Source organism: Exophiala bonariae, assembly GCF_035927105.1.
Source record: "Exophiala bonariae strain CCFEE 5792 chromosome Unknown scaffold_3, whole genome shotgun sequence".
Taxonomy (NCBI): domain Eukaryota; kingdom Fungi; phylum Ascomycota; class Eurotiomycetes; order Chaetothyriales; family Herpotrichiellaceae; genus Exophiala; species Exophiala bonariae.
In genome coordinates, this window is record NW_027042478.1 from 1,551,368 (window position 1) to 1,565,684 (window position 14,317).

Genomic DNA, 14,317 nt, shown 5'->3' on the forward strand with positions numbered 1-14,317 from the left:
CATGATCAAAACAGCAAGTCCTTAGTTTTTGATATCCGACTTTGGGTCCGAAAGAAATGATTCTCAGGGTTGGTCGTTCAACTGTACCAAGCGGGTGTAAATCCGCTGCGGTAAGGGCACACATGCTCGAGGTAATATCCTTTTCTGTCATCTACCGATTCGTTCACTGAACCATTGGATGGGTTGAAATCTGAAGCCTGGTTATTATAGTCAACGTCGTCACTGCTCTCACCCATCTCCCTGAAGTGTCTCTCCACTGTACAGTGAGAATAGAATCTCTCTGAGTGCCAGAAAGTGCCTGCGATTGTCCGGGGTTCGACATCTATCGCATGAGCAACATAATTGTCCACAACCAGCCTGAAGTCGGATTTCCAGTCTCCGAGAATATTCCAGTCTCTTGATGTACAGTCGACGAATATATCACTGCCGTGGCGAAACAATCTTAAGCATAGAGCTACCAGTTGGTCGAGAGACAGGAGTCTCCCCTCAGTCAGTAGAGCGGCTCGAACTTGCGCCGCAGGAATGAGAGGATCGTCGGACGCGACATTAAAGATCTCTGGAAATGCCATTGAGTTACTGGCTTTTGTCACTGTGCTCCAGCCTAGGAGCAACAGGGCGTTCGTATCGGTGTCAACAAATGGCCAATCGGCTTTATGTAGAGATGTCAATAATTGTCCATATTGCTTGCGGATGAATACCAGAGACGTGAAAGATTGTCGTTTGTCGTACTTCATCTGTCCGACAATTTCGCTATCCTCACTTGCATCTGAAGAGATCCCGAGTAATGTGGGCGCCATCAATCTGATTAAATCTGTTTGATAAGGGCGGTTGAGGCACGCTTCCTTGAGAATCTTCCTTCCATTTTTCATGTGCATCGCAGCGGTTCCCCAGTCTTCGGTGCATTGAGAAATGCATGTCAGCAGTCGACATAGGATCAATGCGGTGTCCGAAGTAGCAGGCTCAACCGAAAACTCTCGGATTGAAAGGTTTTTCTTCAACAGTAAGACCCTCGTGCGATCAACTGCAGAAATACTAGAATTGCATGCAGCTGCAAGGGCGATCATTGCATGACGAATGGATGAATATTGCCATGCTACTTGAGGGACCGTATATTGCCAGAAGAATCGCCAGGAACGAGTAGTCGAAAACAGTGGGACGACCTTTTGGAAGAAATACCTAGCATAAAGATGATCTGTACCTTGGCTCCATGGGCTTGAAGGTTCTATGAGAGTGACAGTGCTTTCAAAGTGGCGACGAGTGCCAGAGCTATGGAGGTTGTTCTGGCTCAGGCTTTTCAGCCGATCGGGACCCTCGAATGCTCCAGGAGAGTCGAGCAGCGTAGGTGCGAAAGCTGACGGGAAAGAAGGAAAGGGCTTCTTCTGGCGATAATCAATCGCAGACTCGGTGCTTTGATAGCCATCGCAAGTATATTTATCTTTCTCACACCTGGATGAATTAGCTCAGAGGTCGGCCGAAAACAAAAGGTGACTATAACCTAAGACATCGAGGCTTTGCCTCATCACACTTTTTACGTCGGATCCTGGACAGTCAAGTTAGATTTTCCATACTTTTATCGTTGGATCATCGTGCTCACTTGCAGGTTCCACAGCCGGTTTTCACCTTGGGTGCCCACCTACGTCGTCGCTCTTTGGGTGAAGAGGTCATGATACTTAAAGATACCGCTGGAATCTTGTGCAGTATGAGATATCAGTCTGTTTGATGTAAAACAAACCAGCATTTTGAAAATGGAATCTTGTCAGGTCTCAAGTAGCAAGTAGCAAGCCTGCGTAAGTCGGCGGGTAACAATCGGTTCGGGAAGGTGACCACAAGAGTGCCTGCCACACCACCCGGTCTAACTCTCGGGGGCAAAGCTTATAAGAGGTTGACTAAGAGCCAACGCCGAAGTCGGGGCTGGAATATGGCTGGCCTTAACTGAACCTTAACAGTAAGAAAAGAGCCAGCAAATCTTGCAGTCCGTCGACGATCTTGCAATCTCACACTACTTATCCTTCGACCGCCCTAATACCAGTATTATCTAGGGCTAGCTTTGTCTCATTGAATTTCTGAGATGACGGAAGCTCGATGTGCACATTGGTGGATGTGGCCACCCCTATTGTGCCCTTTGCATCTCCAAGCTCCAAGATATGACCACCAACGGTCTTGTCGGCGCTAAGGAAATGCATATGCTCCCCAGCAACAAAGAAACCTTGCCATATTTCAGGAGACCGGAAGCCGACGATGGTTCCTTCGATGTTCTCATAGTCCTGGACGTGCTGGTTCTTTCCAACTTCGGATAATGGTTGACCGTCGTATTCCTGGCCTTTGACCGTACGGCATTTGAGTGTTCTGAAATTTCCCTGGAAGCGGTAGGTCATAAAGACATTGGCCGAGTGCTTGTTGAACCCATCCAAAACCTTCTCTATCGAGTCCTTCGATTTGAGCTGGACTTCGATGGTTTCTTGGGCCACGAATTGCGTGACGACTGCGTATGGAATTTGATCGCTTTCATCGGCCACTCGAGTTTTTCCTTCGGCAAGAAGTTGATGAACCTCCCCATCAAGCATGAGAAGCTCTCCTCGCATATGTGCAAAGGTACCGATGCCTTGGTTGCCTTTGGACAGGAGATCTTGGACAGATAGTCCAGAATCAACCACTCCCGCCATCAAGGCATTTACCAGGGAATATTGGTAGATGTGATTTTCGTCCATCGTTCCTCACAAACTGATTATTCTGAATGCGAAATGGCCTTATCGGATCTCGTCGTCCTGTTTTTTGTGTTTCTAGGGCTTCCAGTCCGTGCTAGTCCTCAATATCACCTCAAAAATAAAAGTTCTCGGCCCATCAACAAAGACGGGTCAACCACAGGGTAATGACATCAGATTGCCTCCTCACAGCTCCACGCAGGCAAGCTTTGGCTACGCTAGGATCAACACGGATGCGCTCGTGTCTCCTATTGCGCCGCCTCCTTCTGCTTACTTAGTCACGACTGGCACTTGAATGACATAATACATATAGTGGTCTTTAACCACAATACGAACTGCTATTACCGACTGAGAAGAAAGATAGTAAGAATTGTGCGTACACTTCAGATTTAGTACTAGTACTTTACTCAAGTTAATACTTAGCTTGTAGTACAGCTATGTAGCACTGAAATGCTCAGCAGTAGACTAAAATGGGAGCTTCTTTGTATGAAAGAGTACAATACTCATTGCCTCTCTGCCTCCCTAGGTTGGTCTTTCCATTTGTCGTTCAATCATCGGAGGGGCCTTGGGTACCAAAGTGCGGCCCTAGTTAAATCAAAAGATTTGCGAGTCAGGTACGACTTATAAACACCAAGCACCTAGGTAACTACGAGACTTCAGTACTTAGTATCACCATCCCAGGTATTGACTCTTTCGACCGAGTTGACATAAAACCAGAGAGAGTACTGCTACACATACTAAGTACTTAGAAATCAAGTACTACTTACCCAGGTACTAAGTACTTTGTACTTTGTAGGTACCAACATAGCATATTTGTTACGAAGGTTGTGAGTGAGTATCTGAGTTAATCGATGGGCGCCGAAGATTCCCCTATTTGGAAAAACGTCATCAGAAGCATAATCCTTGAAAGTACTAAGTATATAAGACATGCCAGAGGTTGATTGCGAATCTCGGATCTTCGAGATGCTAGGCGCTCTCTCGACCATACTAAGTACTCGAAAGCTATGCCTGAGCTTTTTGATCACGATGGCAAGGCCGTCAAGCATACACGTGGACGAGTGCGAGGCCTGAAATACCATTACATTACCGCTGGGTCGGGCCCTCCACTATTACTCGTCCATGGTACGCCGAAGACTAACTTCTACTGGTACAAGATCCTGCCGCTCTTGACGCCCTATTTCTCTGTCGTTGCGCCTGATCTGAGAGGGTTTGGCGCCACCGATAAGCCGCCAGCCTCCGACGGCTACGACAGCGAAACAAATGCGCACGATCTCGCCGTACTGATGTCTCAACTCGGACACGAAAAGTTCCATGTCCACGGCGAGGACAGAGGTGCCGAATTCGCCTATGCGCTGGCCGCTGTGTATCGCGAGCGTGTCCTTTCGCTGTCCTTTTGCGAAATGCTTCTGAGCGGCCTTGGTTTGGAAGAATGGACTCATTTCAAACCCGAGAACTTGGCCGCTCAATACGACCAGCGTGGTGTTTGGCTGTGGCACATCCCGTTCTTTTTCATTCCACATCTGCCGGAAATGCTAATTCAGGGCAAGGAGGATGAGTTCTGGACGCATTTCATGGTTGCCGAGTGCTATAATCCCAGTGCCATTGAAGAGGAGGCTCGACAGGAATGGATCATGTACTCAAAGCAACCAGGGGGTCTGAGGGGCATTCTGGAGACCTACAGAGCAGCGTTGAAGAACGCAGAGTTCAACCAGTCGCAAGTGAAGAAAAAGCTCACAATACCAGTTATGACAGTTGGAGCTCCTGAGTAAGTTTTCGATAGCGCTGCCATCCTCTTCTTGCCCATTTATTTTACTGCTGACTGATTATCAGGTTCTTCGGACCTCTGGTTAAAGAGCAGATGGAAAAGGTAGCGGAAAATGTGCAGTCGTCAGAGGTTTTTGAGGAATGTGGACATAGCCTGGCTTTAGAGAAGCCCGAGAGATTAGCCAAGATGTTACGCGACTTTATGCTTACCAAATAGGCTGAACGCGACGCAATGATGGCAAACGCGGTCCGTGTATTTATGTTTTTTTGGCGCCCATCAATCCTGATCTTGCTTTTCCAGCTTTCTAGCTTTCGAGATTTAGAGAGCGAGGTCCATCCTCTTCGATCGCTAAGTGCTCTCCATCCCATACGCTGCTGTGAGTCGCGAAGATCGCGAATACGTCGTTGTGGCAGGGCGGAAGCGTAGAGTCATGCCTAAATTAAGTTTGAGGGAGCGCATCAGGTGCAGACCTGCCTGAGGGAACCCCTAAGGCGGAGCTTGATTCGCGCTTTTGGTGTCATAAGAACTCACGAAGAACAACCTCGGCCTGATATCAATGCACTTTGCGGATTCAACCACCACCAACTCAAAAGCAGGCAACATGGAATCAGGAGCCCAAATCAACTCTGAGCACAGCTTGCGACATCTGTGGCATCATCTGAGTCTCCCCGAGGTGGCACTCGACTCAATTCACTTACCCAATGCCAACTCCAGACTACCATCATCATTCAAGATTGGAGTTTTGGCGCAATCATCAATCGCACTCACAGCACTTCTCGCTGCTCTTGTTCATTCGATCCGCAACAAATCCCAGGTAGTACCTCGCACGACCGTGTCAGGAGAACACGCGGTGGTGGAATTTAAATCCGAGCGACTCTACATGATCGACGGTGAGATCGGTCGTCCGCCCTGGGGCGCGATCGGAGGTCTGCACAAAAGTGCCGATGGGCATGTTCGGGTTCATGATGGCTTTCCCGTCCACCGTGATGGCGCACGCGCTCTTCTAGGATGTAGCGCTGAGGCAGACAGGGCAGAAGTGGGCGCGAAGATCGCAGAGTGGAACTCTGTCGAGCTTGAAACTGCTGCGTTCGACGCCGGCATAGTGATATCCGCATTGAGGAGCTATGCTCAATGGGACATCCTGCCACAGGCGAAAGCCGTTCATGACTTTCCTATCATTGTTCGAAAGATTGCTGATGGGCCGGTCGGACTACACAAGCATGTTGCTGGTGCAGGAGCAGATAAATGTCTACAAGGGCTGAGAGTGGTAGAGATGAGTCGGGTGATTGCAACGCCTGTTGCTGGAAAGACTTTGGCCGCGCACGGCGCGGATGTTCTTTGGGTCACAAGTCCAACCCTGCCTGACCAGCCAGGACTTGATCGAGATCTCGGCCGAGGGAAAAGAACAATAAGGCTGGATATTAAGGTTGAAGAAGAGAAGGAAAAACTTTTTGAGCTTGTGGATTCGGCAGACGTGTTCCTGCAAGGATTCAGGCCGGGAAGCCTGGCGTCTCGAGGATTGTCCTCAGCAGAACTGGCTGCCAGATGCCCTCAAGGGATCATCTGTGCTAACATGTCCGCTTACGGTCCAGAGGGCCCGTGGAAAGAGAAGAGAGGGTTCGACTCACTGGTGCAAACATGCTCTGGAATGAATGTTTCCGAGGCAGAACACCACGGTAAAGGCGAAGCTGCGCTGCCGATGCCATGCCAGGCTCTTGACCATGCAGGGGGGTATTTCTTAGCGGCGGGTATCTTGACGGCACTTTATCGTCAAGCCACGGAAGGCGGTTCGTATCAAGTTGATGTCAGTCTCGCGGGGGTCATGAAGTATCTCAGAAGTCTGGGGCAATATCCGGGTGACTCTGGCTTTCAGTGCAAAGACTTTGACACCCAATATGATGTTCCTGAGAATTGTCTGGAAGAGCGAGAGTCGGCTTTTGGTCTTTTGAAATCTGTACGGCATTCTGCATCGATCGAGGGAGTTTCAGTAGGTTGGGATGTCATGCCAAAGCCGTTAGGTTCGGACAAGGCTGAATGGCTGTCTCACTCATGACCGGTTTTGAGGGTAGTGGTCAAGCACCACTTCCGCATCGCAAGCCGCACTACAAGAAATGAGAATAAACTCAAAATGGGTATTCATGCTTCCTACTCAACTAGTGGAGCAGGTCTCAATATCCCGCACTAGATCACCCGCGAGGATGTCAATTCCGCCAGTTCGCTCGTCCTCGATCCCAAACGCAAGGAAGAGTACATCATCCAAATACCCATGATATTTTTGGCCTTGTTCTTTCCAACTCATTGATGTGACATAGATCATCTCAGTCTGGTTCCAAGAATCTAATTTCTCGTATTCCGCTCCAGGCGGCCTCTTGGCCTCACCTGCCCCTGCTCGACCACGTATCCATATCGGTTTCGAAGAGATACCCTGGATCTCAAATGGGGAGTTGCGTTTGAACAGCATGACGTATGGTTCGTACACACTGTGGTAGTAGTAGAAGCTCTTGTGCTGGAATATCGTCATGATGTAGGTGTTTGAGTCGTTTGGCTGGCATGAATCATCAGACCGGTCACAAAGCGTGATCGAAAGACTGTTGGTGGCCTGATGGATAGACTCAAGGCTAGGAGCAAGCTCTGGCATCATTCTAGTCATGCAGCTGTGATCACCGGCTCCTGCTGCTAGAGGTGCCAGATCTAGGCCGACCGATCCATCGCTGTTCAATTTGGCGAAACTTCGCTGTGGGAAAATGTCGTAATGGACGTAGGTGTCTCCGTCTTTGTCCCAGAAGAGGAACCAGTTCTTCTCAACAGCGCTGAATGGAGGTGGCCGTGTAAGCTCGGTGCCGAGTCTGAAGTTTGACTTGATGTGCAGCTCCATCTCCCAGTCCACAAGCACCCTGAAATCCTGGATCCACTGACCAAAGCAAGTATAACCAGAATTCGACCCGTAGATAGCATATGGGTTTTGTGGACCATAGAAGACTCGGGCGTCGTGTGGCCCAATGTTGAGACCAAAGAAATCCAGGTCACCAACACAATTGTCGCCGATTGTAGCAGCGATCGGTAGGATCGATGGAGCCTTGATGCAACTCAGCTTGCCATCTTTGAGCTTTGCCTCACAAACAAGTTCAGAGAACCAGATAGATGGTCTTCCGGAGGTCGGTCGGCGCTGTGCAGTGATTATCCAGGTATCAGCCAGTGAAGGGTGTGGAATTATGCTGGGGTTCATTGCTTCCTCCTCGCCAAACTCGATGGGAAAGTATTGGCTAGTTCTAGTTGTCCTGGAGAACACCTCTGTATGAGATTGTGCCACCATTGTTTTGGTTCCAGTCGATGACAGTTTACTCAGACACTGTGCCCATTGTGCACCCCTCAATGACAACGCGAGAAACAGTTGATCGTAAAATCCTGTGGAAATGACCAAACCGAAGACGACGAGGCCGACGAGAGCCGAAACTCGGGACACCCCTCTGAGTAGCATTTCTGACAACGAGAGGAAGAAGACTTGCAACTAGATCATGAGAGAAGAAGAAAGACCGAAAAGCCTGTGGCAGGGAAAGAGGTGGGAAGGATGTTATATCTCGTGCCGCTCCAGGAGGGGGGATGCAAGTGCGATCACCTTACAAAGCCTTAGTGGGCTGCTAAAATCTACTAGGAGCATATCACAGTAGTTTACCATTCATCAAGAAACCGGTTTACGACTCCACGATCTCATGCTGCAATCTACCCTGCTTCGCTCGCCAGCCCTACTAATATCCCCATTTTCATTCTCCTACTTGGATCCCCTTTTGGTCCTGTTTGTGCCAATACGCACCGCGCTACAAAAGGAACGCATTACTCTATATTCCTAAACTAATAGCTGTGCCATTCACGCCGAACGCGTGAGCTGCTACAGAAGCTCCGGGGAATATCACACGACGATTTTAACACCAGCCGGTGTGACTCGGGAACACAAATCCGCCTCCATAAACTTCTGGGTTATTAAGCCTTCACGCAAGGAGCCAATGTCTTGCCATACAGCCACTGTGCAAACCTCACACTGGGTTCATCAAAGAGTACAGTCACAATCTCTGCCGACCACAGAGTAATCGGCAGTAGGACTAATTGTGGAAGAAGAAAACTGACCTCCAAACCATATGGACCAGCTTTCGTTATAGGAAGAAAATTTATCCACTCAGGCATATTCACTGCATGCGGCTCTCTTGACCAGCCAACGGCTGCGTAAATTCTGTCTCCTAAAGACCATAAGATGGGGCCATGGACCAAGTAAAATCCATATGAGATGCGTCCGAGGTATTGATTGAAGCGTGTCTCGAAGAAGCGCTTCAGCCACGAAATATGTCGGATTGAAGCAACCATAAATGTGGCTGCCCAGAAAAGGTAGAACCACTTATAGTCATACACTGCCTGCGGCTTGAGATACGAGAGATAATGCCACCCAGGAGAGTTCTTTAGGACATGTATGTCAGAACTTGAAGCAGGAGCGCCCGCAAGATAGAGGGCAATGAAAAACATCAAGTAGAAGATGGTGTGTTTAAATCGTGCCAGGGGCTTGAACGTCTCTGGGATGTTTCTGCTTGCATAAAGGAGTTCAAGGTCGCAGAGGAGCATGCCGGCTATGAAAGCCGCGTTGGACCAGCCGTCTGCAATATACATGAAGTATATTACAAGTCCGACTTCGCACCAGAGCCGAGCGTTCCGCGTGCATCTTGAAAATGCCAACAGTGCTGTGTAGACTGCGACAGAGCCGCGGAACTCCACGGGAATCGACCACGTGTGGAAGTTGTATGAGAACATTGGCTCACCACCTGTTCGGAAGACAAAACTGAAGTTCTTGAATTCGCAGTACCAGTTCCAAACCTCATCGCGAAAGTTGGACTGTGCTTCGGTATCTGTTTTGTATCCGAACAAGTGCCACGAGCTCATAAACAAGAACGTCGTGCAGATAAGTGGGATATGTAGACGAATCCAGCGTCTGAACAGTGCAGAAGATAGATTGTCTCCCAGCGAAAGTTGTTCCCCAGCTTGGATGTACGTCAGTGGTTTGGCAGATAGAACATATCCAGAAAGAACGAAGAAGATTGTGACCGCCAGATGGCCCCCTGAGAAGAACAGCCGTACACCAGGTAAGTTGACGAAATAGTACTGCGAGTCGTAGCCATACACGTTCTCGAGGATAGCTTCTGAATCATGTGCCCATAGTTCGTGATGTCCCCAGTATACCAACAGCGCTGCGAAGCCTCGCAAGCCATCTAGATATGCTGTGCGCTTCCTGGCAGATGTCGAGTCTGAGTCTCTGAGGAACGATGGGCGGATGGCCTTGCCGCACCATTCTGTTGCTCGGTTGAACGAGGAAGGTTCTGTATCAGCCTTGACTGGCTTCCAGTAGCCATTGCCGATTATGCCTTCGTGCGATTTGACCATTTTGGAAGCATGAACCTCTTCCTGAGAGGCTTTCAGCTCATCTCTGTGTGATGAAAAAGAGATCTCCCAGCTGTAGAGCAGACTGAACAGATGATGGGAAGGCGACAATAGAGATTTGGATGACTGGCAGATGTGATATCTGCAGTTCTCCGAGTCTTGATCGGAATGCTACGGGGGGCTGGGCTCTCCTGGTACATTTCCTTCACGTCATGGACTCATGGCCTTTACAGGCCCATAGACACATGTAGGAGCATTTGCATTGTCTAAAAAAGGTAGTGTCCCCGGCGAGTCACACCTGCACCAACCCCAGATGATAGGATGATCCCCGCGGATATGTCAGTGGCTACGAGGGAACTCGACCCTTTAGGCTCTGCAGAAGAGCTGGATACCTATCACATGCCATCTAGTCTGTGGTAGTAGAGCTTCGTTACGGGAGTTTAGAGCTGGACCTTCACTCGAATCATCCGACCGAGAGCAGTATTCTCGTTAGTATCACATGAGTTGACATGTTCTGTCCGAATATTGTAGCGGAGACCTCGGCAACGTTCGGTAACGACCCACTTAGACCGGGGTCAAGGTCAGCAGTATGGGTGCCCTGACCGACAGATCGCTGATGGGCGCATGATGCACGCATCTACAAGCCGACCGTTGTTGATAGCTTGAAAGGCTAGCCTCTTCATGTCGCAAGATTGCCTTGATCTCCCCAACGTGAGGTCAAGCCATCAAATCGCGGATAACACTGCATGGCGGTCATGCGAAATAAGTTGACATAGTATCAGAGTACAAACTCGATAAGGGTATACAAGCTTTCATTGTCTGGGGGCCCCATGATCGTGGGGAGCCGAGATGTTCGCCATGAAGCTTGTGCAGAGCTCTCCCCCGTGATCGTCCGGCAAGTTGAGCAGAGGGACGTACCCCACCGTCCCGCAATGTCGAAGTACTGCGTACTTCGTATAGCAATGAGTCGTCTAGCAGGGCGGGGAGGGACTTAGCGAGTCTGCAGGTTCCAAATAAACTGCCCAAACAGGAGGAAAACGGGACCAGTGTGAGGATGATGTTGCAAGAAAGCTTTTCGATCCCTGCAAGCGCCTTGTTTACCCTGGTTGAAGCGATTCCTAAAGCGGAAGTGGACTCCGCTAAGGATGACTCCACAAGAGATCTAGGGCATGGCAGCAGGATTTTCTAGCAAACCTGTAAAGACTGAAAGTATCGGAATAATTCGATAGCAGTACCTAGACAAATGAGGAGGACTAAACTTGACGTCAGCGCTATGCTGGGATAGTGGTAATGGGGATTCCAGCTTGTGAGATGGACATGTGAAGATGGAGGTCTATTTTCGAAGCCTTGATGATAATATCATATTCTTCCGTGCGTTAGAGATACTGAAAAATTCCACCAAGCTCGCTCGTTTCTCTGCTGAATTTGTGCTACTCACCTTCGTTTGAAGAAAATATGTATGCGCGTAGGCCGGTCTATCCCGTACCGCAAGTACGAAGACTCCTGCCAGCTTGTGCCATTTGCATACTTCTGATCATCCTTGTGTCCACCGCTGGGTCATTTGGGGAACTCAGTGCTTCGATCTCGTATAGAGCAACTGCAAGCACAGGCCAATTTCCTCGCAAAATCTGGCAAACTTGGAAAGTTGACCCCCTTGGGTTCGAAGAACGAGACCTGTCGGTCGCACGGACGTGGACGGCAAAGAACCCCGAGTATAGATACGAGGTATTGACAGATCAGAACGATGTCCAATACGTTGAGACGCATTTTGGGCCTTCTGGTTTCAACAGATTGGACATCATCTATATGTACAAGTCGCTGAGACTGAAGATTATCAAGGCAGATCTTTTGCGGTACCTTGTCATGTACGTCGAAGGTGGTGTATATACGGATATCGATGTCGAAGCGTTGAAACCTATCCACAGGTTCATTCCCCAACGTTACTCGGAAAAGCAAATCGATATGGTCATTGGGGTCGAGATTGATCAACCTGAATTTAACAACCACACAATACTGGGAAAGAAATCACAATCGTTTTGTCAATGGACCTTTATGTGCAAACCGCGACTACCTGTCATGATGGTGTTGATTAACAACATCCTACGATGGCTCAATCAAGTTGCCATAGATCAGAAGGTCCCGATTTCGGAAATCCAACTGGGATTTGATGAAGTTATCAGTGGGACTGGACCTTCGGCGTTCACCAAGGCTCTCTTATCGTATATGTCTGGCAAAGAACAAGTCGGTGTAAACTGGGACTACTTTCACAACTTGGTGGAATCCAAACTCGTTGGAGGTGTGCTGGTTCTCACGGTGGAGGCCTTTGCCGCAGGCCAAGGACATTCAGACTCGGGCAACCACAATGCGAAAAATGCCCTGGTCAAGCATCACTATCACGCATCCAACTGGCCGACAGCTCACCCTAGGTACAATCATCCCGTGTATGGGGAGGTGGAGAAATGCAACTGGGACGTGGAATGCGTTAAGGCATGGGACTACAACAAAGCGGTTTTCGATGCATTGTCGCAGGAAGAGCAGTTGGCGCAGATCGCGCTAAAAGATCAGACTGAGAGTGAAGACATTAGTTTTCCTGGGCCCATCAGTTGACTACATGGTGGATCAAACATGGGAGAGCTACTGTCGCAAGGATTGTAGCTCGATGTTGATGACGAGATACGACAATTCCTATTTTCTGCATCAGTCCGTACATACATAATCAAGCCCAAAAAGATCTGAAAGCACTCGAGTTACACGTAGCCTCGTCTCCCCGTAATTCCGCAGGAACCAGCCATGCATTAGCTGGGATCCACCTCGTCATGGAGGGTGGGGTGTGGCCAAAAGTCCACTAGCATCCGCGCTGATCCTGGCTGGCGCTTCTCCAGGCGTTGTTAGGGTGGTGATCGATAGTCAATGTGACAGTTGCACCGAGGTATATACAAGCACTACGAGTCGACGTCTTGACATGTGCATGAATCACTCCGCAGTTGCTTTTCATCGGTGGGACTCAACAATTATGGACTTGTCGCACCCCAGACGGAGTACTAGATGGGTTAGCAAACGGCCCGAACTCGTCATCTTAGTATCGATCTACATCAGGCTAACTGCAAGAGAGGATAAGCACCTCTGAATACACAAGAGAGACTCACTCAAGCTATAGCGAGTCCCCTCCCAACAAGCACACTAATCGATCCTCTACTATCTGGCGGGATTGTCTTCCTGCCAAATGACCAATTGTATACCTACCTAAGCGATGGACGGGAGGGGTAGCAGTCTTTCGAGAGGAGAAGAAGCGCTGCTACCGAGAACACCGAGGCATATTTTCGAGAAATCGGTATCTAGTGGCTCAATGATGCATTTTGGCGACGACGCTAAACAGCAAGAGATTTGCTTGGCTCGGAACAGAAACCAAGAGCATCGTCTCGAATTTTGTCATTTAGTCGTTAGGAATGGACCATGCCAAGTCATCGTGGACATGTTGGCAAGATCACGGTGTAAGAGGAACTTGGTAGTCACAACACCTAGTTTACTTCGGATCAATCCGAGACACCTTAATTTGCGCCTCGATGCCACAGATGTTACGAGGACTGGGGAGGAAGCATGAGGCGCCTCGTGAATGGAAAGGCCGAGGCTGTGAATAGCAGCAATTCTAGTTAGGTAGTGGAGTTTCAGAGAAATGGGCAAGTTGAACCTCGAGGAAGGGTTCGGAAGGAAGCTTAAAAAACCGTGCATGCAAGGGCAAGGGCAAGGGCAAGGGCAGACCGTTAAACTTGAAGTGGGCCATGGGCACACAGCGGAAGTGACGGAGAGCCCAAGAGGACAGCGAGTACGGATACTCACGCTATCGACTCCTCAAGCGGGAAAGGCCGACCGACCCCAGGCTTTCCAGACCTTCAAGTTGGAGCGGCAAGAGCTCGCTCGTCAAATTATAAATTTTTAAAGGTGCCACCACCCCCCGGGATGTCAACCGGAAGGAGCATAGTGAACGGTGGTTCCTGACCTTTGTGGACACTGCCCCGGGCACTAGTTAGTTAAACCTTGCTTTTGCCTCTTTGATTGGCCACTCCGATGTAACAGCCGAGTTCTAGTTTCAACGTAACTTCTCGATTGCGCCTGCCAGTGGACGAGGGGATCATCCTGGATAGAATTACTACTACACACTCTGGCCAAACGTGACTCTATTAGGTACTATACTAATTTAATTTGTCTTCACATCACTGACATGTGCTACAATCATCCTTCTGTCCCTCGGTCGTTGCGTTTGATTGCAGCAGTGAGTACGTATTGTAAATTCATCTTGGGAGTCGGACAGAGACCGACGCATGTGAGAAAGAAGCACTTGGCAAAACTGGCAGCCACCACTGAACATCAAGTGTGTCACACGACCCATGAAAGCCATTCAATTGGTGTTGGGTAGGTCTCTGATATGCTTCTA

General features: G+C 49.2%; 7 protein-coding genes across 7 annotated transcripts; 3 read left to right on the forward strand and 4 right to left on the reverse strand.

Annotated features, from left to right (window-relative positions):
* Positions 1–77: 77 nt before the first annotated feature.
* On the reverse strand, positions 78–1,064 carry LTR84_008083 (uncharacterized protein; the record flags this gene model as incomplete). The annotated part of the gene is made up of 1 exon (XM_064851633.1): positions 78–1,064. One exon carries the CDS (start codon positions 1,062–1,064, stop codon positions 78–80), a length of 987 nt encoding a protein of 328 aa, XP_064710636.1.
* A 939-nt stretch (positions 1,065–2,003) lies between these two features.
* Positions 2,004–2,708, reverse strand: LTR84_008084 (uncharacterized protein; the record flags this gene model as incomplete). The annotated part of the gene is made up of 1 exon (XM_064851634.1): positions 2,004–2,708. One exon carries the CDS (start codon positions 2,706–2,708, stop codon positions 2,004–2,006), a length of 705 nt encoding a protein of 234 aa, XP_064710637.1.
* A 998-nt stretch (positions 2,709–3,706) lies between these two features.
* LTR84_008085 (uncharacterized protein) lies at positions 3,707–4,683 on the forward strand (the record flags this gene model as incomplete). Its single annotated transcript, XM_064851635.1, has 2 exons — positions 3,707–4,467; positions 4,533–4,683. The coding sequence occupies 2 exons, from the start codon at positions 3,707–3,709 to the stop codon at positions 4,681–4,683; spliced, it is 912 nt and encodes a 303-aa protein (XP_064710638.1).
* Positions 4,684–5,068: 385 nt separating this feature from the next.
* Positions 5,069–6,520, forward strand: LTR84_008086 (uncharacterized protein; the record flags this gene model as incomplete). Its single annotated transcript, XM_064851636.1, has 1 exon — positions 5,069–6,520. The coding sequence occupies one exon, from the start codon at positions 5,069–5,071 to the stop codon at positions 6,518–6,520; it is 1,452 nt and encodes a 483-aa protein (XP_064710639.1).
* Positions 6,521–6,616: 96 nt separating this feature from the next.
* Positions 6,617–7,945, reverse strand: LTR84_008087 (uncharacterized protein; the record flags this gene model as incomplete). The annotated part of the gene is made up of 1 exon (XM_064851637.1): positions 6,617–7,945. The coding sequence occupies one exon, from the start codon at positions 7,943–7,945 to the stop codon at positions 6,617–6,619; it is 1,329 nt and encodes a 442-aa protein (XP_064710640.1).
* Positions 7,946–8,445: 500 nt separating this feature from the next.
* On the reverse strand, positions 8,446–9,888 carry LTR84_008088 (uncharacterized protein; the record flags this gene model as incomplete). Its single annotated transcript, XM_064851638.1, has 1 exon — positions 8,446–9,888. One exon carries the CDS (start codon positions 9,886–9,888, stop codon positions 8,446–8,448), a length of 1,443 nt encoding a protein of 480 aa, XP_064710641.1.
* A 1,452-nt stretch (positions 9,889–11,340) lies between these two features.
* Positions 11,341–12,492, forward strand: LTR84_008089 (uncharacterized protein; the record flags this gene model as incomplete). Its single annotated transcript, XM_064851639.1, has 1 exon — positions 11,341–12,492. The coding sequence occupies one exon, from the start codon at positions 11,341–11,343 to the stop codon at positions 12,490–12,492; it is 1,152 nt and encodes a 383-aa protein (XP_064710642.1).
* Between the last annotated feature and the right edge of the window lie 1,825 nt (positions 12,493–14,317).